Below are 26025 nucleotides of genomic sequence, written 5' to 3' on the forward strand. Positions count from 1 at the left end.
ATTTCTTCAAAAAATTTCAAGGTCAAACCCTGGAAAACTAGTGGACTCATCAAATCAATTAGACACCGAGATAAATTGAGCATTAAAGTGAAAAAACAACCTTTTAACATTATTCTAAGAAATGAGTTTAAAAATTTCAGGAATGTTATTTCTAATTTATTAAAAAATGCTAAAGAGACCTATTTTCAAAATCAAATTGAAGATGCACGTGGTAACAATAAGAAGCTATGGAAAAGCATATCTGAAATCACTGGTTTACACAGGAAAATTGAGGGGTTCCTATCTCTAATTTTTTAGATGGGAATAGGAATATTGAGCCTAATGATATCTTACAAGCTGCCAATAAACTCAACAATTACTACGTGAACGTGGGGGCCAACCTCGCCAGAGCTGTTCCCCATGTAACAGATGAAGTAATCAATGACCTTGATTTCAGAGTTATTCACACTTCCATTTAAAGCAAATTTCTGTTTAGGAGGTGGTCCACTTAATTCTTGATCTTAAGGGGGGATCTGCTCCAGGAATAGATAATGTAAGTAAGAAATCTAAGTTTTCCCAACGGAATTTTTCCGGAAGCATTTAAAATTGGAAAAGTCGTTTCAATTTACAAACCTGGACCAAAGAATCGAACATGACCCATTAATCTTCAACCAAACCGAATCTTGATCAGAAAATGCAAAAGGTGTCACATCAGAACAAATTACATCTCTATTTAAATTCGTAAATATATTATCCAGACAGGCAGTCTCTCTTGTGGGCTTACAGTTTGTAAAATTATAGTTGAATTGTCTCAATAGATTTTCAAATTCATTTACACTGCGAATATATTTTGTGGGAATCAATTTGGATTTAGAAGAGATAAAAATATTAATTATGATCTTTTCCACCTAACCAAAAAAATGCATGAAGGAATTGAAAATAATAAAAAGGTGCTTTTGGTCTTTATCGACTTGGCCAAAGCCTTTGATAGGCAAATTCTTCTGGAAAAAATGAAATGCTTAGGCATTCAAGAAAAAGCTCTGACTTGGTTTGAGAGCTCCTTCAGCAATCGATCCCAAGAGTGGTATCAATTCTTGACCAGGTGAGTGAGTATAGGAATAGCGAATTTGGAATGATTCAGGGAAGCACACTTGGCCACTTGCTGTTTCTCATATACATAAACAACTTGGGTAAAGTCAAGATTGATAATGGTCACATCTTCCTATATGCGGACGACACGGCGCTCCTCTTTGAGGGCGATAGCTGGGGTGAGGTCTATGGTACAGCTGAGTGGGGTCTGACTCTTGTTATGCGTTGGTTCGACCAGAATAGACGAAATAAAACAAAATGGTTACCTATTTCTATTAGAGCTGATGGTGATCCAATTGATCAATGCTTGAGAATGCATAATTGTCACACTCCAAATGATTGTTCTCAATGTGTTTCTATCGAGCGTGTGTCGGAATATAAATATCTAGGTGTAATTTTTGACAGTTGACTAAGATGGAACTCACACATTCAACAGGTTAGACATGAAGTTAGGAAACTCATGTACATTTTTTCAAACCTGAATCAGATTCTTACCCCAAAATTAATTAAACAAGTCTATTATGCCTATATTCAATCACTTCTGCAGTACGGAATAATTGCTTGTGGGGGGTGCATTTAAGACAAATCTTGCTCCTTTACTTATTGTACAGAAACTTATCATTAAAATAGCATTGAATAAGCCTAGAAGGAACCCCACCGAAACCCTGTTTAATGAATTCAAAGTTAACAATATCAGCCAAATTTATATGATCATGTACATTTTTAAACACAAATCAACTCTGTTTACGGGTATCCCTCACACGTATCAGACCCGTTCAGCTTTATATACCGGTACCGTTGTTCCTCGCTTACTGAAAACAATCACCTCCACATCATCCCATTATAAAATCTATATACTTTTCCCAAATTACCTGAAAATATAGAAACCCAGTAAATAAAAGAATCGGTTGTAATGAACTAGAAGATTATGTTATTTCTACGTATGTCAATAGATTATGAGTTGTGTGTGTGTGTGTGTGTGTGTGTGTGTGTGTGTGTGTGTGTGTGTGTGTGTGTGTGTGTGTGTTTCGGAGTGCATGTTGGCATCCATCTTCGTCGAAGCCTGAAAAGTGTAAGTTACCTACTTGAAAATATACTGTATTATACTACTCATTATTTTAGATTTTATTATAGGTACTTTGTCGCTTGTTATTCATCATTAATTCTAAAAGCTAAAATCTTTACTTCTATGATTATTTTCTATGATTTGTCTTTATTCTTACAAGTATAGAATACTCAATTGTATTCGGAACTCGCTCCTCACTCACAGGCATTTGCCTATATGAGGAGCCTTCTTCACATTTTATATTGTATATATATTGTATTTTTGTAAAAGAGGAAGAAAATAAATCAATTTCAATTTCAATTTCAATCGTGAATTGGGAAAAATAATGTCAGTGATGATGCACATGAATATTGTGACTATGGATCAACACAATCCACACTGGTGCCCTATTCCAACATAGTAGACAGACTGCGGTGTGCGGTGTGAGAAACCCAAACACAACATTACTGAAGTCTTGTTTCAAGAGTGCAGCCAAAATTAACAACCCAATTGATTAACTTCAACCTATACTCTCATACGAAAAAATGTCTAGTATCTATATTCAAAGCTGTTTATGTCGGGTACCCATAATGATGGAAATTTTATTCGGTCTGAAATTGTAGGACTGAATCTTTCCAAAGAGAAACAGAATTTATTCACCAATAAATATATTTGGAAAGTTCGACTCGCTCGTTTCAAAAATCAAGATAAAAAATATATTCTCTCATTTATACGTTTTTAGTAGTTTTCAGTAATGAAGAATTGTTCAAGATGGATTTGAGGCAACTGAGCATGTAGAGCACGACATTCTCTACATATATTTGAGACCTATCGCAAGTTTCCATCATGTATCAGCCTCAATTTGGAAGATGTTGATTATTAGTAGAATCGTGAAAAAAATGGAAAATGAAATTTGCCATTTTTTTCAAGCTATAAAATTTCATCTGTAATTGTATGAATAGAATCGTTTATTGGAATGGAAAGAAGAGGAATTCTCTACAACTTAGACTAGATTTCTAATTTTTCATATCGAGTATTCCACGAGGAAGAATGATTCAACAATTATAATTGTCCAATATTTCCCCTAATATTAGCCCAGTCAATGAAGACAAAAAAAAAAGAATTTTGCTCAACTGATTGAGGAAAGCTGAATTTCGCAGGATGTTATTATACATAGTACATAGCCTGGAATCACAAAATACTCATCTTTCCTCCGCTTGCTTATCCCCCTGGACCAACCCCCAAGTAGCAAAAAAATATTGTCTCATTATTGCCACAACATTCAGCAACATTGTTAAAAATATTGTCATTATAATATTGTAGCAGTATTGTCATAATATTTTTGCAATATCAAATCATATATTATGTAAACATTGTTCAGCAATATTAAATAATATCTATACAACATTGTCGCAATATTGAATAATATATCATGTAAATAATGTTTGGCAATATTGAGATAATATCAATACAACATATTTTACAATATTAAATTTAAAATTACCTAAATATTGCTAAGCAATATTTAATAATATCTAGACAACATTGTCACAGTATTGAATGATATACCATGTAGATATTGTTCAACATTTTCAGATAATATCAATACAATATTGGATAATTTACCAAGTAAATATTGTTTAGCGATATTTACATAATATCAATATAACTTTGTCACAATATTGAATGATAATGTAAATATCGCTCAAGTCTAATCAAAATCCCATTGAATTTTTCTACTTGAATCGAAATCAGCAAACCCTTCTTGTTCAAGGATGACATACTTGTTGGAGTCGAGCTCGAATATGGCTTGTTGGGTATTTAGCTTTTATTGCAAGGGTCAAACAAGTCTAGACTTTGGTTTGAATTCTCCTTGTTGATCAAGGCTGACAAACTGACAAAGAGAGATTGATTATATTAGAATAAATCTAGTTCTTTACTTAGGTATGTTACAATATACACTTATTTACATTAAAATGACAGTATTGCCAATTATTCAACAAATTTGACAAGGTATGAAAAATAAATGAATGAGAAGGAAGATTTAATGCAATTTAAATAACGATAATATAATATTGTGATGTAACTACATAAATCGGCCGTGTTTCAGCAAAGAGTTGTCAGAGAGAGAAAGAGAGAGAGAGAGTGAATGAGAGAGATTGGATTAGATTAGAGTTATTTATTTATGTATGTTACAATATTTACTGGCTTATACATAAATTTACGGTAATGCTAATTATTGAACAAATTTTACAAAGTATAAAAAATTAATTAAAAGAGACAGAAAGAGAGAGTGAGAGTGTGTGAGAGAGAGAGTGAGTGAGTGAGAGATTGAGTGAGTGAGTAAGCGGGAGAGAGAGGGGGTGAATAAGCAAGAGGGGAGGAGAGAGAGAGAAGTGATAGAGAAAGCGAGAGAAGATGTTTTGTCCTGTATATATAAGTACTCATCCAACTGCCCACTATCCCTAGTATGTATAACTAAAGCTATTCAACTATAGCTGCAGTATTTACAAAGCAGGGACCTTCTAAACCTTTCTGGATGGGAAAAAGTTGAAAAGTAGACAATGATTCCAATTCGCATCAATAGATCAGAATTCAAAAGAGTGTGACACACCACTAACTGGATTTTTGGCTGAGAATCTTCTTGTCTTTGCTGGCAGGTAGCCTACTGAAAAACTAAATTCTAAACTGTAGCCTAATACTGCTTCTCCGTTTCGAGTTTCTAGTACATCGCAGTACTGTTCCATCATTTGAAGTAGGCTATAGCCTAGTACATGAACGATACATAGCCTATTTAGTATAGAGTCCACTGTCACTACGTAATCTGAGTTGTGAGTGAACTGTTCACTTATATCAACCGTTAATACCTGAATTGGATGAGTCATACCTGTATTGCATAGATTTTTCTAATCTTCTATAAGTTTCTATAATATTCCATAGTTTCTCTTATAGAAACATAATAGATGTTAAGAAATATGAACTTCTGAAGAATGAATTAACGTTTGAAATATTATAAATGCATAATATAGAAGTTTGATTGTAGGAAACGTGTCGCAAATATAATATAAACGCAATAACATTTTACAGAACACACTACAGTTTTGTAACACGTTTTGTAGATGAAAGAGGTTGTCACACTAGTTTTTGGAAGATTTGCTGCTGAAACTCTCATAACTATCTTCCTATCCTAATGTATAGTATGTATCAAGAATATAGTAAGTTTACAGCAAAATAATGTAGGCCTACATGTAAGTTAGAGTTATCTATAATATAGCCTAATTAAGGAAATAATATTGGCTAATAGACAGACGTAGGTGACAGGAAATTCACGAATGACGTATCATCACACCAGAACTACTGAGCTGATTGACTTGAAATATTTTGCATATTGATTCTTAATTGACCGAGGATGGTTTTAGGCCTATTTTGAATTCTTGAATATTTCAGTGGGTCAAGTTTTTAATTAGACCGCCATTGCGGAACACGGGTTATCTACTAATTATAATTTTAGAGAATCTCACATCTACAGAGCATACCCAACATACCCCAAATGTTTTCATTACATACTTTATTGGATGACACAATATTGAATTTCATGTTGAAATAAACCTGTATAGATTTTCCTCTTTTGTGCAAATAGAACTTGCTACTGATGTTGAAGAGTCATTTTCAGATACGATTCAGACTAAATACTTGAACGATTGTCATTACTTCTCGATAAGCCCAATATTTGATTTCATTATTGATACGGTACTGTATTAATCAATCACACCTAAACTTCCAGCACATGCGGAGTAAATGCATCGTTAATTTTGTGTATCAACATATCACAAAAACTATCATAATAATATTGAGAGGAGAAAAAAGTATCTTATTTGTATCACATTATTTGCTAGAAGCTCATCACAGTTTATAAAACTCAAACGCTTCAACAATATTTGTCTCTGAAAACAGTCCTGAAAGTTTCTTGAAGTTAAAGTTATTATATCCACAAGATAGCTGCATTATTGGTAAACATATAGGATCTTAGAAAGCTGTTGTTTTTTATTTTTAATGTTTCTATGTATAAGAAATAAGAAGTTTCATCACAACCCATAAAATAGTTTTTCGGAAATTGTGATAAGTAGTAATTTCCAGAATTCAACAATCAAGTTATTAATTACATACTGAGTCAATTAATCTACCCAGTAGATCTATATATTAATCAGAGAGCACTTAAATACCTTCAATTACATTGTAGTCGCTTGATTCAATTAACGGAAATCGAAATATTGAATGTCAAAGAATATTAACTTACTGTATTGTCTCTTATGATAAATTGGAGACTATTTGAAAGAAAAATAGACGATATCTCTCCAGTCTTTGAAATGAAATTCACCTCGAAAGTGGAGATATTTCGTATTTATTTCCATTTACAATAATAACAGAATTTACTTTGCACCCAACCACAGCCCTACCACCTGTGACTGGTGGGTTTTTTTATACTCTTTGCATTTTGGTTCTGTTAACTACTAGAAGATCGATATCCAAAGGTTCTGATTGAGACTATGATTCGAAAATTGGTTTTCATGGTTGAGTATTGGAATAGATTAGAGATATCAAATTGAATTCTATAAAAGAAACTCAGGAACCAATTCAAGGAAAGTTGTGAGAACAGCAAATGTTATGCCAACGATACTCCCCTGTACAGGAGTCAATTCAATCATTGGAATTACTACATTTTTGAGAATCATAGTGATTCTAGATTAATCTGTGGTTCTTCAAGGCTTGGAATGAGCTTGTAAAATATAATTATCACACAAGAGACAATACAACATGATTTTTCATACACAACATGAAGGAGAAAGAGAAAATAGCTCGCGCCTCACTCACTTCATTCAGGTGCTTAGTTTTTTGCATAAATACAAGCGAAATTATATTGCCAAGATCATTTCGTAGCCGGAGTTGAGAATCCTTTTAAATGGGGATGAATGGCAATTTAGTTTTTTTATCTCTTTTCTAATTTGAACCATATAGATTAATTTTGAGGTCTCACAGCATTTTACAAGTCTTCTTTAGTTTTAGCATTTTGCACTTTCTCTGATATCGTATCAATCTTATTCCGGTTGCGTATTAATGGGGAGGATATTATTTTATTACTTTTCCGACAGTTGCATAACTTGGCAAACAGATAATGTATTCAAGAGTTTCAAGTCTCGTTTAATCTGGTAAATTTCATAAGGACGGCAAAAAATCGATCGTCCAAAAATCGATGTGTGTAACTGGCTTAACTATCACTGGCTTCACGAAGCTCAAGAAAATAGTTTTCTTATTATAATATGAAATTATCAGATTGTAGGTATGGAGGTTTGATATTAGAATTCCGGTACAGAAAGTTTTTCAGTAGTAGAATCGCTTATTTCTCAGGAATACTTACTTCTAGCAGAATCGGTGTTTATTATTCGATCAGATCAGAGCATGATCACAACAATAACATTTCTTTCTTAATTATAATTTTATTTTGTGGCTTGAAGTTGAGTGCAAATAGTTTTTAGTTACACCATATCGAGACAAAGGTGTAAGTTGGTGTACTGCACGCGCAGTAAGAAAGGAACATTCTTGCCAAATCTCAGAATTCTATCAACGCGTTTGTTTGGCCGTAAATGCATTACATACAGACAGACGAAAGAAAATCCGAGTTATCATAGAACTCACTGCGTTCGGCCAATTATCGTTATTCAAAAATTGCATTCAATCTTTATTCTCATTAATTAATTCTTCATATCTTGTAAAATTCGTTCAATAATAAGAAATATTGCCATTCAATCTAAATTAGTGTATAAGCCAGCAGTGTATTATATTGTAACATAACATAGGCCTGCATGAATAAAGAACTCTAATCTAATCTAATCTAATCCGTAATCCCTACGCTGTATGTTCTCTTTTCAACTGCAAATGTCTTTATTGAATTCTTCAATGTTGTTTTCCATCACGAACTGCTTATTATTAAATCTCTTTTTGCTTTTAGAAAAAACGACTAGCAGTCATATATTTTTACAATAAATGAATAAATCACTCACTGGACAACGAGATCTTTCGGCAGTTCCGCCATCTTCTTGGTTGTCTTCTATTGCTAATTGCTATACTTTTTAGTACCGTACGGTACATATTGTTTGAGTCTCTCCCCCTCCTACAAGCTCCTACTTTTGTAATAGTATGTAGGCCTAACTTTCACCATTGTCCACGGCCGTGCTCTCTCTCTCGAAACTCACTCCTTCCTTGTCGAAGTATTTTCGCGCCTTTTTGAGTTTTGTTTGCCTTTTCGCTATATAGGTAGTTATTGGACTTGATCTTCTTGTCTAATGCAGTCGCAAGGGTTAGTTTCAGTTCATCACGTAGAAGAATAGTGTGACGTTACAATACATCGTCTGCATTGACTCGTTTCCAAACAACTTTAGAATTCTGTTCAAATCATATAGGGCTATTTTTCACACGGAGTTTAAACATAATTTACGATGGTAATGTGCTTTGTTCCTGATTGCAAACACTACAGCGAGAAGCAATCTTGCAAATTCTATAGATTTCCAAAAGACATCAACAAGAAGAAAAGCTGGATAAAAGCAATAAGGTAAGTTCATTCATAGGTTATGTCAATGTGATTCTTTTCATGCTAGCTTAAACTGATTACTTGATAAATTCAATTAGAAAGGTCTTATTTAAGTATATCGAATGTGGAGTTAAAATTTACATTTATAAATTATCACTCTTGACTTTTTCTACATTAAATTATCCTAATCTGTTGTTTAACATTTTGATCTGTAAAAGATTACCCTAACCTACTCAACAATAGCCTACTGTCAAATACTGAAAAAAGTAATTGAATTCAGCTAATAGGACTGGATGAATATGATGGAAAGAGTAGACTATTAGATGAAATTGTATTCAGTAATGGTGGGTTCACAAATGCATGTATGTAGCGCTTACATAAGTAGCACTTAAAGTCAATATTCAGAACAACTGGCAAATGTAAACATTAACAAGCAAGAATGCTATAGGCTACGTTCTGCAATTAAAACTTGCTATTTCACATTATTTTTTGATGACCTGTTATAAATTTCAAGTTTCATCAGAACTTTCTTGTGTAGCATACAACTTGTAACTTAAATAGCCTACACTTCTAAGTTTTTCATGATACAGTAATATTATATTCAAATAAGCTATGAATATTTTTTAATAACAACTATTACTGTTTATATGTTTCAGAAGAGCAGATAGAGAACCAATGAGCATTCTTTAGTATGTAGTTGCCATTTTGTGGATGCTGATAAAAAAAATGGTCCAACTATTTTCCAACGGAATGAACAAAAGATGTTGAATTTCCCCGAGGTGGAAAAAAAGAGAAAAAAAAGGTAAATAACCTTCAAATATTATAACACCAGGGTCTAGAACCTTTTTGACTGGTGACAAAGAGAATACATTTTTGTATTTTTAATAATGATAGTGATACTTACATGAGTGTGAGACTTGTGCGTGGGTGATGAGAATGAGCTGGATGATGGTGAAAACTATCATGGGATTCGAGCCCTAGACCGGAGTGGTACAAATGCCAGCGGTACCAAACCGGTTGAGGCATTTCACACTCACCGGCACGGCATCTGGCTGTTGGTGAAAAACTAATCTGTAAATATTTTTTGAAGTGGCTAGCACAGAATGATGGCTATTTACTGTGGTAACACTGTATTATTTTAGTAATAGTTGACTGCCCAACTTTAAACTGTTGTAAAATAACCTAAATATATTCAAAACACAAGAAGTGTTGTCATCTGCAATGCTGCCAATGACATGGCAATGGCAGGGTGGCGTTTTGATTGAAAATGGTCATAAATGCCCTCATAAGCGACCATGTGGTTACCTCAAAAAAATTTGAATGAATTGTGAGAGTATATATTTCTATTTTATTAAGATTCAAGCAAAACTTCTAGAGAACAGCATTATTAACTCAATAATTTTTTAGGTGTTTCATGATAATTCACGGTAATAATCTTACTTGTAGACCACTGATGAGCATTTGAGTAAATTTGTTTAGCATGTCATAATTATAGAATCATATTTTGTTTGTTTAGGTTTCACACAGAAACCACAGTGGCAGAAGTTGTGCAGGAGCCACATCCAATCGTGGTAACTGAAGAAGATGTCAGTGGCCTACCACTACCATCTACAAGCAACAGTGTTGTCGCAGTGGAAGCGGAGGTGTATCTATTGAAAAAAGAATTGGAAGAGCTCAAAAAAACAAAAACTGTTCAACAACGATTCACTTACGCTATGATTTGTGACAGTGATAAACTGGTATTAACCCACACAGGTTTACCGAACAAGTCAGTTTTCAATTATATTTTGCAGTTGTGCACAGCTGGCGAGATTACTTATTTTCTTGGGTGGAAAGTCCCAATTATCTCGCATTGTGACCAGCTTCTGATGACACTGATGAAGCTGAAAAGAAACCCAACTCATAAGGAGTTGGCTTTTCGATTTCAGTTAGGAGAAACAACGGTAGCAAATATTATAAATACGTGGCTCCACATACTGCATGAAACCATTTTTGAGGGGTTGATGAAAAATAAAATACCTTCCCTATTAAAGAATAAGTCATGCCTTCCAAATTGTTTTACAGATTTCACATCCTGTAGGATAATCATTGACTGCACGGAAGTGTATGCTGCAGTACCAGCGTCAATGATTAAAAAACAATCAATGTATAGTAACTACAAACATCGATACACTCTCAAGGGGCTTGTTGGAGTTGCTCCCAATGGTGTAGTAACCTTCTTGAGTGACCTTTATGGTGGCTCCACATCGGATAAAAAAATAACCCAAGACTGTGGGTTGTTGTCACAATTACAATCTGGGGACCTCATATTGGCCGACAAAGGATTTTTAATAAATGACATTGTCCCAGAAGGTGTGAGTGTCAACATTCCTCCCTTTCTAGAGACTCCCCAGTTCACAAGAGAACAAGCTCTTAGAACGAGGAGCATAGCAAGAGCTCGTATCCATGTGGAACGTGCCATTGGTCGTATTAAAGGTTATTCTATCCTGGAATTCATTCCACATAACTTGATGTGTTATAGTAGCAAGGTGTGGCAAGTATGTGGGGCGTTGACTAACTTTCAATACCCGTTAATAAAAGAAGTCGAGGTGTTCTACAGATGTGGAGAAAATATATCTGAAGAAAATGTATCTTCAGAATGACAGCATCCAGGGTAACATAGCAAATAACTTTAACACATCTAGTTATGTGGAATGAATGAATGTACATAATAATAGTAGGTGTATGTCCACAACGGTGCACCGCCACTTGCACAGCTGTTATGCATCATGTAATTCAATGTACGCTTTTATACCTATGTGGACGCATCCATTGATTCACATAATACATATCAGTTGTGGGGTACGCCATTGTGAAAATTAATGCCTGTGTAAATTAACTCCTGTTTTCATTATTTCTATTTCTTACAATATATTGTTGTGGAAATGATTACCTGTGTAAATAAACTCCTGTTTATCATTATTTCCATTTCTTTCAATATATTTAATACCGTACATGAATTTACTAGAAATCCTATCCTATTATTATTGTTTAATTTTATAATTCAACCCGTTGTATATTTCAAATACCGTTCATGTACATATCCATAATCTCAAATTTGTAATTGGTTCTGAGTATATTTTTTATGTTAGATTAATTATTATAAGTACTTTATCTAAGATTACTTTTACATAAGATTAATTATTATAGCAGAATTAATATTAATGAGATGAGTTTCCAAATGAAAGCAAAATTCAAGATTTTATTTGTTAATCATTTTGCTCGGTCTCTTGTTTGTGAGACTATGCTAGTATCAATTATAGTGTAATTAATAAAATTAGTTATTTATGTAAAGCAGAATTCTAGATTTTTTTGTTATCCATTTCGCCCTGGTATATTTTTCTTCCTCAGACATGTTTCTACGAGTAAAATTCACTAAGAACACTACTTATACAGTATGTCCATAAAATGCCGGAACGGTAAAATATCTTTTCAACCATTATCATTATATAGAAAAGTATAAATTGGTATACCAATGATCCTCATATAAATCCACTTTTTAAAGCAATTATTGTATTCTTATGTCATCATAATGTGGATGACTCACAAGGGGTAAGTTTGAAATATTAAATGTAACCATAGGTTGATATGGACATCAAATACAAGGTCTTGATTAGTTGAGAACAACACCGCAAAACGGACCTCAAACAGTTGACTCCATCAAAAAAGGCGGTGTTTTAAAGTTTCATTCAGTTATAAACGCTGCCATAGAGTCAACTTTTCGAGGCCCGGTTTGCGGCATTGTTTCTTATAAGATAGTAAAGCCCTGTTGCACAAAATCCGGTTAAATTTCAACCGTGATCACTTCCACGAGACTTAATCAGAGGCGTTTTTGAAAAGACGGCTTCTCTGATTGGTTCTCGTGGAATTAATCACAGTTGAAATTCAACCGGCTTTTGTGCAATCGGCACTAAGTATAGATTCTTCGAATTAAGATACTCAAAAAGTATAAGAACACTCACAAACTATATTCCACTAACATAATCTTGTTTTCAACATCATTTTAATCACTGTTGTAAAGGATATCAATGAATGCTTGCAAATCAAACAGAACATATAGTTAGAAAAACATTATTTTAATTCAAAAATCAAACTTTCCAAGAAATTTGTACAGGAAGAAATCGTGCAGTATTTTGATGTTCCCTGCCCAATCATCATCTTTGATGATTTCTGTGATGAGATATCCACTGGGACTCCATACTACAAGATAACATTTCTGTGCTCCTGTAATATGGAGTTGCCCTTGAATTTGATGGTAGTAATCGTGCTCCTTGTTCACTAACATCAAATTTTCGTCATTCACCATCAATATGTAAGTCTTAAAACTTCTAATGGATTCAATGATGTTCTCTGACTTTCTGAAAATATATGGACATTTCACCTCCACAATGGCATTTTCATTTTTTATGATGCCGTCAGGACTGGCTCCCAGAAAACCTGACTCATGGAGCCAAACCCCTGTTTTTTCAATCTTCACCGAATTAACCTCCTCCAAACATCGCAGAGCAGTTTGCTCGTTGTCCCTGCCCCACTGTAAACTTCTCACTGCTTTAAAATTGTAATCTCCTTTCAATTGTTTGAACAATGAGGGAGGATACCTATTCCGTTTGTATGCAGATAATACCTTACCAAAATTACTGGCGGTCAGACGGTATTTTTTTGCAGCAAACCAGAGAGGATTTTCGCACTGACCGACAGTTATGCGAGCAACATTTTCAATGTCCTTCCTGGATATTTGTGACACCGATTTTATGAAAGAAGTTCTATCATCTGATGCCAGATATTCTCTGGAGAATAAAATCTTCTCCATTTCTGGAACCTCAGCGAGCAATGATGGAGCTGGTTCCTCCGACATGAGCCATGTGAAGCCAACATTGAAGTTGCTCTGACGTAGACTGTCCTGAAACTGATGAAATGATAAATTTATTAACTATAGAACAATAGGCCATGAAAACCATTCTCACATCTCAAATTCATACTCCAATTCTCATATAAATATTTCTAATGAAATTTTGTGAAAAATCATTCTGTAATGCCATATATTTTAAAATACTATGAGCGTGATTTACAACAGAGAAGGCTATCTCAGGGAACTTGGAATCAAAATTGTCAAGTGTTTAAAAAGAACCATCATTATGCGCCTGTGGCATCGTGACAGCCCATCTGGATACTCATGCATATTCATTTGTTATGCTAGATCCACACTCTCGCCGTGTCTAGGCAAGCGAAGCCAAATGCAAGTGTGTGGATGGTTGTTTCACCACCGCTCAGGTGGTGTTGTGGTTGTTTCGCAACTGTGATTCGTTTGCACAAGAGTGTGGGTCAGGGATTACAGTCGGTCATATGTGCAAACTTTTCACTTCTTTGTTGATACTTTGCAAACCAGTAAAACTGGATTCATTCTAGTTTGATACATTTTCCAAGCAAATAAAAGCACTAAAATGGATCTATTCATTCACTGTAAAGTGTCAATCAATTACTGTAATTACTACACTACTTCCTATCATTGAATTTTAAAAATACAAAAATTTGAATCATAATAGTTATCTCATACTACACCTGATAAAAAGATCTCTCAAACTCCGTAGTGAATCACGGGTGATCTGCTGGTAACATACATTCAAGAGATCTAAGACTTGTAATAATGAAGTGACATGACATTAAAATAAATACTGTGCTCTAAATGCCTTTTAATTTGGCCTGATTAAAAAATCTTGGGGAAAGACATTAGACCAACCTTTTTAATGTCCTCTTCCTTGAGTGGCGCTTTTGTAGCTCGATATTCTTTTCCTGGAGGAAAGAGGTCCTCTGCCTTTTGTGGCTTGTCACCCTCCACTGTCTTCACTCTGCTCCATCGACAATCAGCACTTGTTGATGGAATATTCTTGTGCGCATAAATCATCACTGCAGCCATGTGATGGCACTTGAAATTTCCCCTTGGACAAGTGCAATTTGAATGTTGAACACTTCCATCTTCATTCAAATCAATCTGAAAATCCAATCAGTCCATTTTTAACGCTTAGTTAGGTGCCCTAATAACTGCCGATTTTAACTTTTTAAACATGTGACATCATGTTGATTATGCAGAGGAGTTTGACAACAGCAATCATTGATTTATTTTGAATTTTATTCGTGTACCAACTATAGTAAATAAGGACTTATATGTAATTTCAAACTGACGCTATTCATATGTATTTGCACATGTCTGATGAATAAAGATTTTTCTATTATATTCTATTTTCTTCAGGAAAATCTACCACAATATCACTACCAGGAAGAAAAACATTAGTTAAATATATCAAAACTAGTCTGTAGAAAAATATGCTCTCCATACTTATGTAAAATAATAAGTTTATAATAAGGTGTTGAACGTTCACAACTCACCCAATAATATGGTATATTACTAGTTTGCTTGTACCATTAGGCCTATATCACAAACCAATATCAAAAAAATATTCTTTAATACTTGAAATAAGGAATATACTATAATCAGGGGCAAACCCAGAAATTTATTACCGTTGGGGGGGGGTGTTTTTATACATATATATATATATATTATTTATATCATATTCCGCCAGGCACGGCCCTAGGGACTTTGCCGCCCTGGGCGAAATCGGCAACCACCGCCCCCCCCCCACCCAAAGGTATCCCATCTAATTGTTTACTTGAAAATTTACCCGAAGATTATCAGCTGTCTAAGTTAAAATTGACATTTAAACAAATATTTGACAAATAAAAATATTGGGGAACAGTACCACAAAATAACAGATTGAACAATTTCTATGTTTTGAACAGATATGGTACACATTGAGAAAACATAATTAAGATGGTAATTTTAAATCAAGAGACTGCAAGAGAGTATTAGGCCTACTTAACTTGTTAAGTGATTAAAACTACAATTGCTTCAACACGAATTTGCTTAACACACTTGTTTAATTAAGTAGAACCCGTCTGACCTTTGCATAGGAAAATTCCTTCTCCAATTCTTCAAGATCTAGGGATTGAGCTATTTTATGTTCGCTAGACAACATAGACGTTCCTGGGACATTGTTGATCTTGGATATGTCTTCATTAGCTTGAGTTTGGAAAAGCTTCTTATATAATTTTACTATTCACATTTAATATTATGAATTTATTATTCATTTGTATTTTAAAATGCTCCCTAAATTTTGCCGCCCCCGAATATCTGCCGCCCTGGGCGGCCGCTCGGTCCGCCCACCCCTGGGGCCGGGCCTGTATTCCGCCAAACAGACTCTATTTTTTGTGATATAAGCTACCTCAATTATTCAAGAATTCGGGGAGGGAAGGGATGTATTCCTCAATCTCCCCTGGGTTCACCCCTGCCTATAATACTACATAAAATTGGTGAGTGGTGTGAACGTTTGAAGCAACTGGCAAATAAACTACATTTTTTTATGAATTGAAAAACATTTTAAGGACAAATGTTGCATTTTAAGGGCATGTTGCTTTTTGAATAGACTTTTGTGAGGAAGACAAATCTAAAAATTGAAAAGTTTTAGATAATGTAGTAAAGAAAGAGGGTAGTATGAAGGAGTCAGAGACTTTAGTTAATACAACCATTAAAATGATGGTGCTATCGGTCTTTCCACTTATAGTTCAATGCTCATCCAACAAGATCTGAAGCAAAATATATATATATATATACACCACATGCATTGATTAATCAAAAGCATTGTTAGGCCAGTTGATATTATAAAATTTAAAAGTAGAATGTGATTCAAGAACTTCAACGTGGTTCCCAAATGACATTACCTAGTCTATATTCAACACATTTATAAACTTCAACTTACCTTCACGTTGTAGGATCTGTTTTTCATACTGGCTTGCACAACACCTTGCAAATTTTTCAAATCGCAATCGTAAATAATTTTTGATACCTATATGATTTGATTTCACAGCGTTTTCACCTTTCTTAACTGCATTAGGTTCATCCCTAAAGAAGCTAACTATTTCGCCTATTGTGACAGACATTGCCTACCTAGTTCAATGCTTAACCTATTCTATAACCTATAACTAATAATAATAACCCTACTCTGATCTTATAGCCCTAATAATTTACCTGTCTAACTATGCATAACCTAATTTCTTCTAAAACGACTATTAACGTTAGATAACTAAATATTAAACCTGCCTAAATCTAAATACTACAGCCTTTGACCGGCTACACCCTCTAAACAAAAATCTATGAAAATACTGCTAATACTTGCTAACTAATTTAACATAAGACCTGAATTCAATTATATGAATGACTAGCTACTAAAAACAATGTTCTCTATGTCTAAAAATCAAAATTTACAAAATAAAACTCATAATATGCCAACGTACTACACGAACCAAGTGCAAACACCATAGTGAAATCTCCCTAGCAACGTGTGTATGGAAACAAAGATGGCTACCCTAGCAACGAATACGTCATCACTATTCCTCCCTATACAGAGTACATTTCCTGTTTCCAGTGTTTTATCCAGGCATTTATTTGTTTTGAAGTCACGTGATCTTCTATCATCAATGTAAGTACACAATAATATTACTAAATTTATGGAAGTTTGAATCAGTTAGACTGATAAAAGTATAATTAGGCCTACTATAGGGTAGCTTGGAGAAAATAATATACATTATTATATTATAGATGTAGCTTGTGTTTTATCTTTTCTCTATAAGGGTGGGTTTAGTTGATTTATTTTGGTTGACCAGTTGAATTCTACCTATCCTGAATACACATTATATTTATAGTAGGCTGTAATATATGAGCTACAGCTTGAACCTCCTTATTTTCCCCCAGTCATACAATAGCCCACAAATTTGGGTTGGGTTATTATAATTATTTATAATTATAAATTATTTATAATTTATACCCAAATTTGTGGGCTAAATTATAATTTATAACCCAACCCAAATTTGTGGGCTATTGTATGACTGGGGGATAATAAGGAGGTTCAAGCTAAAAATAAATAATTAGACACTAAATTATTTAGTCTCTTATTTCCATCGGTATAAGAGTATCAGAGCCTATAATTTTTTTTCAAATGTTCAGCGTTTCAAAATCTTTTCAAATCACTAACTTTAAAATTATTTTTTCCGAATTCAATCCTGAATCCAAACACCTAGTTCAATAATTTTTTTTTGCCGTACCTATGGAATTTATCCACTAAATGGAACCGAACTTAGCACTTAGAACAAAAATGATTCACATACCGTACATAATCTGTTATTTAATAGAGTTTTTTTTGGAAATTGCAAAAAATCAAAGGTTACATTATGAATTCATTAGATATACTTGATCCCTTTGAGAATACTCTAATTTTATTCTTCAACTAAAGTATTTTTTTCACTGTTCAAAGGAGACGTATGTCGCGTCATGCGCCGATAAAGCTTCGGAAGGGCGCACAATCACAAGTATCATGGGGAAGCTGGTGACCCTTCCTTACCATCCAAAGCAAGGACGACCATAAGAGAGAGAAAAACCTTTCAAGGACCTTCTGATAACTGAAGTTATGATTGGTAAGATTTCAGCTAATTTCTCTTTTGAAGTTCACTGTGTAGCTTGCTTTATATTTTTTAAACAACTCTAATTTTGCAATATCAATATCAGTCAGACAAAATCCCACTTGAATAGAAAATTCTACTCCACTGTATGACTCAAAAACTTTATTTCGCCATTAAACACATCCACAAACACCGTGGTTGAGTGGACATTACTGTCCAAACTTCGCCATGTCATTAAAATGAAGAAGTGATTCTATTCTATTTAATAAAAAAAGAAGTCATTCCATCCTGGATCTGCAATATTGGATCTCTAAGTTGATTTTTTTCAATTTGGGAGGTGGTCATTATAATACTGATCATTAATTAGTATTGGAAATAGCAATTGATTTGTAGTAAGCTACAAGTCTGTGATTAACACTCCACATAGCTTTGAAACAGTTTGTCCTATTGATTCAAGGTTCTCACCATTCACTTCATATTGAAATTCCGTATTGGAATAGAATAGAATCGTTACCTTCATTTCAACCTCCGAGGGCGGGGCCTACTTGCTTTGCGGTAGCAAGTTAAGTGATAGGCCTATCATGCATAACAAGACCAGCTTTCAATTTCCAATAAAGAAATACTATATGGAAAACTAGAGATAAATGACTTTTATCCAAATATATTTCATTCTATTTCGAGTTTCTAGAATATCAAGGTGATAGGCCTACTAATTGTAGGGCACCGTTAATTCTACATAATAAAAAGCATGATTCCATTACTGAATAATGGATATTTTTTGGAAATTCATTAATATTACAATTTTCTTATAACATGCTCAGAAGATTCACTTTTTCCTCTCAAATTATTTCACCCAGACTTCTTATCGGTTTTTCTAAACACTTCCTGTTCATGTTTTACTACAATCTGCCTATTACATGATAAACCATGATTTATAAAATATTCTTCCTCCTCATCTTATCTTTCCAGCCGATCCCACCTAGAAAAAGTAGTTTTGTTCATACATTGTTTGTCCTTTATACTTTTCTTTCGCATTGTAATGAGTAATGTGTGATATGATTAGTGTTCTCATAAATGTTATTGTTACAGAAGCTGCTACAAACCGGTGCTGGCCGAAGGCAGAATTGAAGCAGGTCTAGTTGAAAGCGGCTTCGTGGCTTGCACAAGCCCAATCCAAGTTGGACAAAATGTAAGCATTAATCTTACAATTCAACTTTTCTTGAAAAACAGCATTGGAATCATGTATAACACGACCATCTTCCCATTCGAAAAAAAGAGCTTGGATTCAATATCACTGAGCCAAGATAGCAGACCAAATTTTTAATGTCATGATTGAGTATAGAAACTTTTATATTAGCACGATCCCCTACGTCCGACCATCAAATTACCTCTATGAAAAGTATCAAGCCGTTTTCAAACTTTTTACTCACTCTGTATTGAGATGTTTCCTGAATAAGCATCTTTCACCCAATGTTATTAAAAAGAAGGTTGTTCCATAACTGCCTGATATTGGGACGAAATGAAAATCGGGTAGGTAGAGTAAACTTTTGGCCGGGACACACATAACTACACCAAGCTCGCGCCGCGGCACGGCCGAGTGTCGGACGTACTACGGCGAGAGAAAACAAAAGCTTTCAAACGTGTAGGGACACATACTACCGCACTGCGTCAGTACCGTCACCGTGTTTGTTGTCCGAGCCGTGCCCGCGCTGTCACCGACTAGTTCAGTTTACTTTTTAACGGTGACGGTGCGGGCTCGTTTAACATAGAGAGTGAAAAACTTATTGAAGAGATACGTAATTTTCCAGTTTGGTACGATCGAAGTGATGAGAAATATGGTTGAACGGAAAAATAAGTTAAAGTAGAAGTAGAACCAAATAACTTAAGCCAAAGGTATAATAGACATAATATTAAAAATAATAAAATAAACAGCAAAAAGTATAAAAGATGAACCCATGACTGTGTCTTAAATTTTAAATTCAAAACCAATTACGTTTAGATTTACATACGGCAGAAGATAACAATTTTATTGCTTATATTTATATTTCCAACACATGACTGATTGTGGTATTGTTATGCACCGAAATATTTACCAGCACTATGATTCTCATCTTCTGTGTCTACAGGTAATTAGTTTAAAATTGAAAAATGTAAAACTCAATTGATCAATAATTTTTTTATTAAAGCAACCTTGTGGATGTTATGAGCCATGAAAGCTCAATATGATTAATATTTTCAATGCGCCAGTCGTGATCTCAAATGTAGTCGGGATCTCTGATCTGTACTATTTTTCGGGTTCCCCATCACTTTTAGTTTCCTCAAATCAGAATAACCTTGTTTTTAATAACCTTGTCTTTCATCAACCAACAATTTTTTTATTGGGTACTCTAGCTATAACTTCATTCTGGAGGGAATGTTGATTGGCATGATTGTGTAAAACTTACCCAAGACTCAGAAATTGTGATCAAATGATCAAAATAGAGAGACTAAACACTGATTCAGATGTGCTATGGTTTGACTATTTTGTCTTCTTCCGATCGGGATTTCTGAAATTTGAGTCACTTTAACACAATCACCGCCATTCAACGTTTTCTTCAGAATCTGATTCTCTACAACTTCTATCAATAAAAAATACAAGTTTATGATTTCATATCCAATTATAACTATTAAGTATTAATAAAACAAATTGATCAACTATTTTCTGCTTTGAATTAGTTTCTTTCAGATTTTTTTATTATTTTCATTTTTTCCAGGAATCAGCCATCAACACCAGCTACAATAACAATAATCGACATCGATTGTGAAGATGAACCTCTCGAATAGATAATAATATAATAGTAGTGACAGAAAAGATCATAAAACGTGTCTACATGTTCAATTTACTGATATCATAAACAATAAATTAGTAATTGATTATAATTACGGTTTTTAATTGGATAATCAATCCCTGAAACCTCAATATTGTTGAAAATATTAATTGAAATTTACAAAATTGCAGAAATGTATTTATAATTTTTTTTTTTTAATTTTGTAATGAGGGTACAGTTACACTATGAGCAAGTTTGCTCATATAAGCGCTTTCAAGCTGGTAGTGGAAACTTACAGTTAAAAACAGAATCTAGTAACATGCATAGAAACACCTCATGACATGCACAGAGAGAATAGAACTGATCCATGAATAATGCAGAGCTAGTTCCATTCTCTCCGAGCACATCATAACGTGTTCCACCGATTTGAAAAAAAATGTTTTTCACCTGTAAGTTGGCACTAGGTACCAGCTTGAAAGTGCTTATTTGAGCAAGCTTGCACATAGTATAACTGTACCCTTATGTTCTCACAATATTGTAAAATAGTGTCAAAAATTTTTGTACAAAATTGTGGAATAATGTTCTCACAATACTGTGGAATAATTTTCTCACAATATTATGAGATAATTTTTCCACAATTTTTTGTAAAATATTCGGTTCAATATCAATATCGTGTTAATATATTTCAATATTTCAGGAAAATATCTTCCCAACATCAACCAATATTTTCAAATATCGTAGGAAAAATATTTAAGGTTTCATAAAGATATTGTCAGAGTATTCTGACAACATTGACCAACATTTACAACACATTGAACAATGTTGTGATAATTTTTGTCACAATATTGAGATAATATTTTTTTAAAAATGTTGTCTCAATATTGTGACAATATTTTCCAATATTTTTTCAAAATATCTTAGCAATATGTACCAACATTGCTAAAATATTTTCAAAAAAATATTAAAGGTTTCATAAAGATATTGTCAGAGTATTTTGACAACATTGACCAACATTTACAATATATTAAACAATATTGGGAAAACATTCCTTCCAATATTAAGACAATATTGTTTTGCTACTTGGGCCACCCTCGGAAGTTCGAAACTGCAATTGTTTCTTCTTCTTCTTCTTCTGACATTACAGCTGGATTGTAATCGCTCTCGCACTAGAGCCCTCCACACATCACGGTCACATGCCTTTCGTCTCCTTGCCCCGTCACCACTTCCATCCTCCGTAGATCATCCTCAACTTCATCTGTACATCGGTTACGTGGGCTTCCCTGCCGTCTTCCACCCTCCATCCTGGCCTTATAAATTATTTTTGGCATTCGATGATGCATAAAACAATTAATGGTTTAAAACAAAATATGGTTTCATAAAACAATTATGTCTCAGTGCCAACTGAGACATAAACTCAACTTCGAGGCCTACCATAAGCCTTTTGTTATAGGCCTACTGTAACACTTTTGATAAGTGTTGTAAAATATTTTATAAGCTTCAATTTCATACTGAACAGTCATGTATGTAAGATGCATGATTTCTGTGATATATGCCGAAAAACGAGAAATGAAACGTTTAAACTACCCCCACATTCTCATCACAGTGGGTAGGAGTGGTGACCAGGGGTGCCCACAAGGGGGGCATGGTGCCATCGACATTTTTTGGGGGGGCATGATGTTTTTCATATTTTATGTCAACATTTTGAATCATAGCTGAAAAATCAAGGTATTGGAGATATCCTAATGTAGTTAATTTTGATACTTTTTCCCACCTTTACAATGTTATATTTTGCTAAGTGTAACTCAATATAAAGCATAACAAATACACTTGATAATATTTTGTATGCAAGAACTTTAGTAATGTTAAGCCTATGAGTTTGAAGGTAAATCTTTGACAAAAATAAATTATAACTTCATCATCCACTATTATTCTGATTTCCTTTGCTTAATTTTGATTTTTAATGGTCCTGTGTTTGAGTTTCCTTGCTGTTGCAACCTAATTTTCTTAAAAGCACAATGATAAGTTGAAATGGTCGTTTTTCAGGGAACAGTCTGAAAGAATTTTTCGCGACGGTTCTATAAGTATTTTGAGGCGCTGAATTCTAATCTGAAATTTGCTGACACGCCAGAGGGTGGCTTCACTCCCAAAACTCCCAAAAACCCCAAAATTTCGGACTTTTTTCAAGTTTTCCATTTAATCTTGAGAACCTTTTACTTTTCGTGAAAAAGCATTCTCAAAAATATTAAAGATAATTAAATTTCCAATTAATTGTATGGTCGCGCAGGACTCTATGATTTTTGATTTCAGAGCTAAAAGTTTTCAAAAAAGGGGTTTTCAAAATTATGCAAACCAACCACTTCTACCCTATACAACAAGGATCTTTTTATAGTAATGATGGAAAGCTACACATCACTTGAATTAAAAATATTAATTCTGAACAGAATTCCTTAGGTACCTATTTTTGAATTTAGTAAAGGTGGGAGGGGGAATACACCCAAAAATAGAAAATCGTGTCCTACAGCCAAAATTCAAACTCTCATTATAATACCTTTTCATGGCCTTCCTAACAAAAAAAAAAAACATATTTCGGCTGAAATCACCTTATGAGGGTTATTTTCTATGAGAATCACTCGTTAGATTTCAGTATTTGCTAGTGGGGGGCACACATAAGGATACGTCCAGGATCAAAACTTTAATCACTTATAACTTTTGACTGAATGATCACATATCCTCGTGCAACAGTATTGTGTTCTATCATGTAGTAAGTTTCTATCATGTATTGTACTCATTCGAGTCGAGTTGGCACGACTGCCTTGAATAGAATAGTTCAACTGCACTTAGCTCTTGTAAAATTGTTAAAATTAGAAGTTATTTATTTTTTTAGAGGTGTTAAATTCACTTTTACTATTAACTAAACATACGTGTTTATGAGTTCTTACCAGTAAAGTGTGTGAGCTGTAAGTATTCGCGTAATAATTCGTATCGTAATTCTTGAAACACTGTGCTAGGTTAACCCATTGTGATTTGATTGTTTGTTCTTGTCAATCATCATCTGCTGTGCTTTGTTTATCGGGACAAAACAACTGTTTACCGGTCCGCTTTTTGATTGACATATCAATTGACTAGCCGAATTACGGAACTGACAATAACAAGAATCTTATCTTGTTTGTTCTTTGATACTCTGACCTTTCATAGCCGACCGGCGTGAGCAACAGTAGCGTCCTCTTGTCTCCATGACAACGCACAGGCTCTCTTATCAGCTAGCCAACTCTCGCTGTCAATTGGTCTACTGAGAGGCGGGAATTTTTTGAATCCTACCTATTCCTTCCACAACAATATTCAGGAGCTTCCTTCATCCGCCTTGATAGCTCTCTCGGCAAATATCCTCTGTATTCCTTTCTGTATTATCCTACATGCCATACTCCTTACCCCTCCCATAAAAAAATGACGACACGCAGTAAACGCATGAACTTGATTCGAGGTGTTCAATCTGATCTTGATAATTTGAATGATGACTTATTCAATGAAACTGTAATAGACTTGGCAGTAAGAATTAGAGGAACTCTCTCAGTTTTGGCAGATAAATATTCCAGTGAGGCTATAATCGACTTGATCCCAGATTTAGTCGGAGTTCTAAGTAAGCTGGACGACTCTTTATCTGATATCACCCGATTGAATAACAACTTAGAGGTTATGTCGGAAGAAAATAAACAGTTATCAAGACAAGTGGAGGTTGAAAGATACAGGAGGATGGAATGTGTCGAGGATTCTTTAAGCAATGAAGAGAGAGCAGAAGCGGAATTGAATTCTCTCAAATCGCATATAGAGTGTCTGGAAGCCACCAAGGCAGATTTGATCAACGAGTTGAAAACTAAAAATGCGATAATTGAATTGATACAAACTGAGGATAATTTACCATTGCATAGTGAGAATATTGATTCAGACGTAGAACAATACACAGTTGAAGGTAAAGATTTTACTAAGCCTAGGATCACAGCTAAGCCTAGAAAAATGCTAAGGGATATAAAGTCGGTTGAGGATGAGAATAGATTTTCTGTTTTATCCTCGAATGAATCGTCTCCTTCGAAACCTCATAGACAGCAAGTGGTGGCGCAGGTTCACAGGCCAGCATCACAAATTGAATGTGATCGAATGAGCTTTCCTCCAAGTAATAAACCAAGGCGAGTTTATAAGTCTATGTCGGGGATGAAAAAGCGAAATAAAATAGTAATATTATCTGATAGTCAGGGCAGATACTTTTCCAGATATGTTCAAGCACTTACTGATAATTATGACTGCTTTGTGCACACACAGTCCAGCGCTAAACTAAAGCAGGTGATTGAGGGAGGAAAGTGTTTTATAAAAAATATGACTGAGGAAGACTACGTGGTCATTTTGGCAGGAAGCAACGACATGGATGTGCATGAGCCCGGTCAGCTGACCATAATGCAAGGCCTAGACGCTCTGTTTTCTCTACCCAAGCGGACAAATGTGATTCTACACACGATTCCATTTCGTTTTGACAACACTGCCCTCAACGATGACATACACTTTGCCAATTCTGATATAGGGGATACAACACCTAGCAGTAAAACAGTTACAGGGGCAATTATAAAAGGAAAAAGTTTTAAATGCGATTCAGCTAGCGGTAATATAAATATTCTCCACCAGAATGTACAGAGTCTATCTAATAAAATAGGTTTAATTGAACAAATCATTGTGGATAAGAAACTAGATATTTTATGTCTTACTGAGCATTGGATGACTGAGGTTGAACTGGAAGTAAATTCTAATCTAAAAGAACTTCAATTAGTTACTGGTTACTGCCGCACAACACGAATGCATGGTGGGGTAGCCATTTATTCAAAATATAGACCTTCACAGTATAGATTATTAAAATATATAAATAACATTTCTGTAGAGCTGGACTGCGAATTAGCAGGTGTAGAATTCTCAAATATTGATACTATGGT

General features: G+C 34.3%; 3 protein-coding genes and 1 long non-coding RNA gene across 7 annotated transcripts in view; 3 read left to right on the top strand and 1 right to left on the bottom strand.

Moving 5' to 3' along the window:
• The window catches only part of LOC111053607 (KH domain-containing, RNA-binding, signal transduction-associated protein 2), a 1288254-nt gene that overhangs the window by 946907 nt on the left and 315322 nt on the right, over positions 1 to 26025 (top strand). The gene's annotated exons all lie outside the window — the stretch shown is intronic.
• On the top strand, positions 9382 to 12038 carry LOC111057662. The gene is made up of 2 exons (XM_022345117.2): positions 9382 to 9501; positions 10216 to 12038. Exons 1-2 carry the CDS (start codon positions 9461 to 9463, stop codon positions 11339 to 11341), a joined length of 1167 nt encoding a protein of 388 aa, XP_022200809.2. The 5' UTR covers positions 9382 to 9460; the 3' UTR covers positions 11342 to 12038.
• On the bottom strand, positions 12796 to 17475 carry LOC111057589. Its single transcript, XM_039441327.1, has 3 exons — positions 16550 to 17475; positions 14476 to 14727; positions 12796 to 13644 (listed from the first exon to the last, which is right to left on the bottom strand). Exons 1-3 carry the CDS (start codon positions 16574 to 16576, stop codon positions 12820 to 12822), a joined length of 1104 nt encoding a protein of 367 aa, XP_039297261.1. The 5' UTR covers positions 16577 to 17475; the 3' UTR covers positions 12796 to 12819.
• Positions 17190 to 21164, top strand: LOC111058424. Its single transcript, XR_005572966.1, has 4 exons — positions 17190 to 17269; positions 18101 to 18260; positions 19335 to 19434; positions 20999 to 21164. It is a non-coding gene; the product is annotated as an uncharacterized LOC111058424 (long non-coding RNA).

The sequence above is a fragment of the Nilaparvata lugens genome, chromosome X, assembly GCF_014356525.2.
Source record: "Nilaparvata lugens isolate BPH chromosome X, ASM1435652v1, whole genome shotgun sequence".
NCBI classification, from domain to species: Eukaryota; Metazoa; Arthropoda; class Insecta; order Hemiptera; family Delphacidae; genus Nilaparvata; species Nilaparvata lugens.

Coding starts and splice junctions, on each gene's coding strand:
- LOC111057662 (XM_022345117.2), top strand. CDS start 9,461: ATGTTGAATTTCCCCGAGGTGGAAAAAAAGAGAAAAAAAAG. Junction 9,502..10,215: donor GAAAAAAAGAGAAAAAAAAG/GTAAATAACCTT, acceptor TTGTTTGTTTAG/GTTTCACACAGAAACCACAG.
- LOC111057589 (XM_039441327.1), bottom strand. CDS start 16,576: ATGAAAAACAGATCCTACAACGTGAAG. Junction 14,728..16,549: donor ACAGATCCTACAACGTGAAG/GTAAGTTGAAGT, acceptor TTGGATTTTCAG/ATTGATTTGAATGAAGATGG. Junction 13,645..14,475: donor AGGAAGAGGACATTAAAAAG/GTTGGTCTAATG, acceptor TCATTTCATCAG/TTTCAGGACAGTCTACGTCA.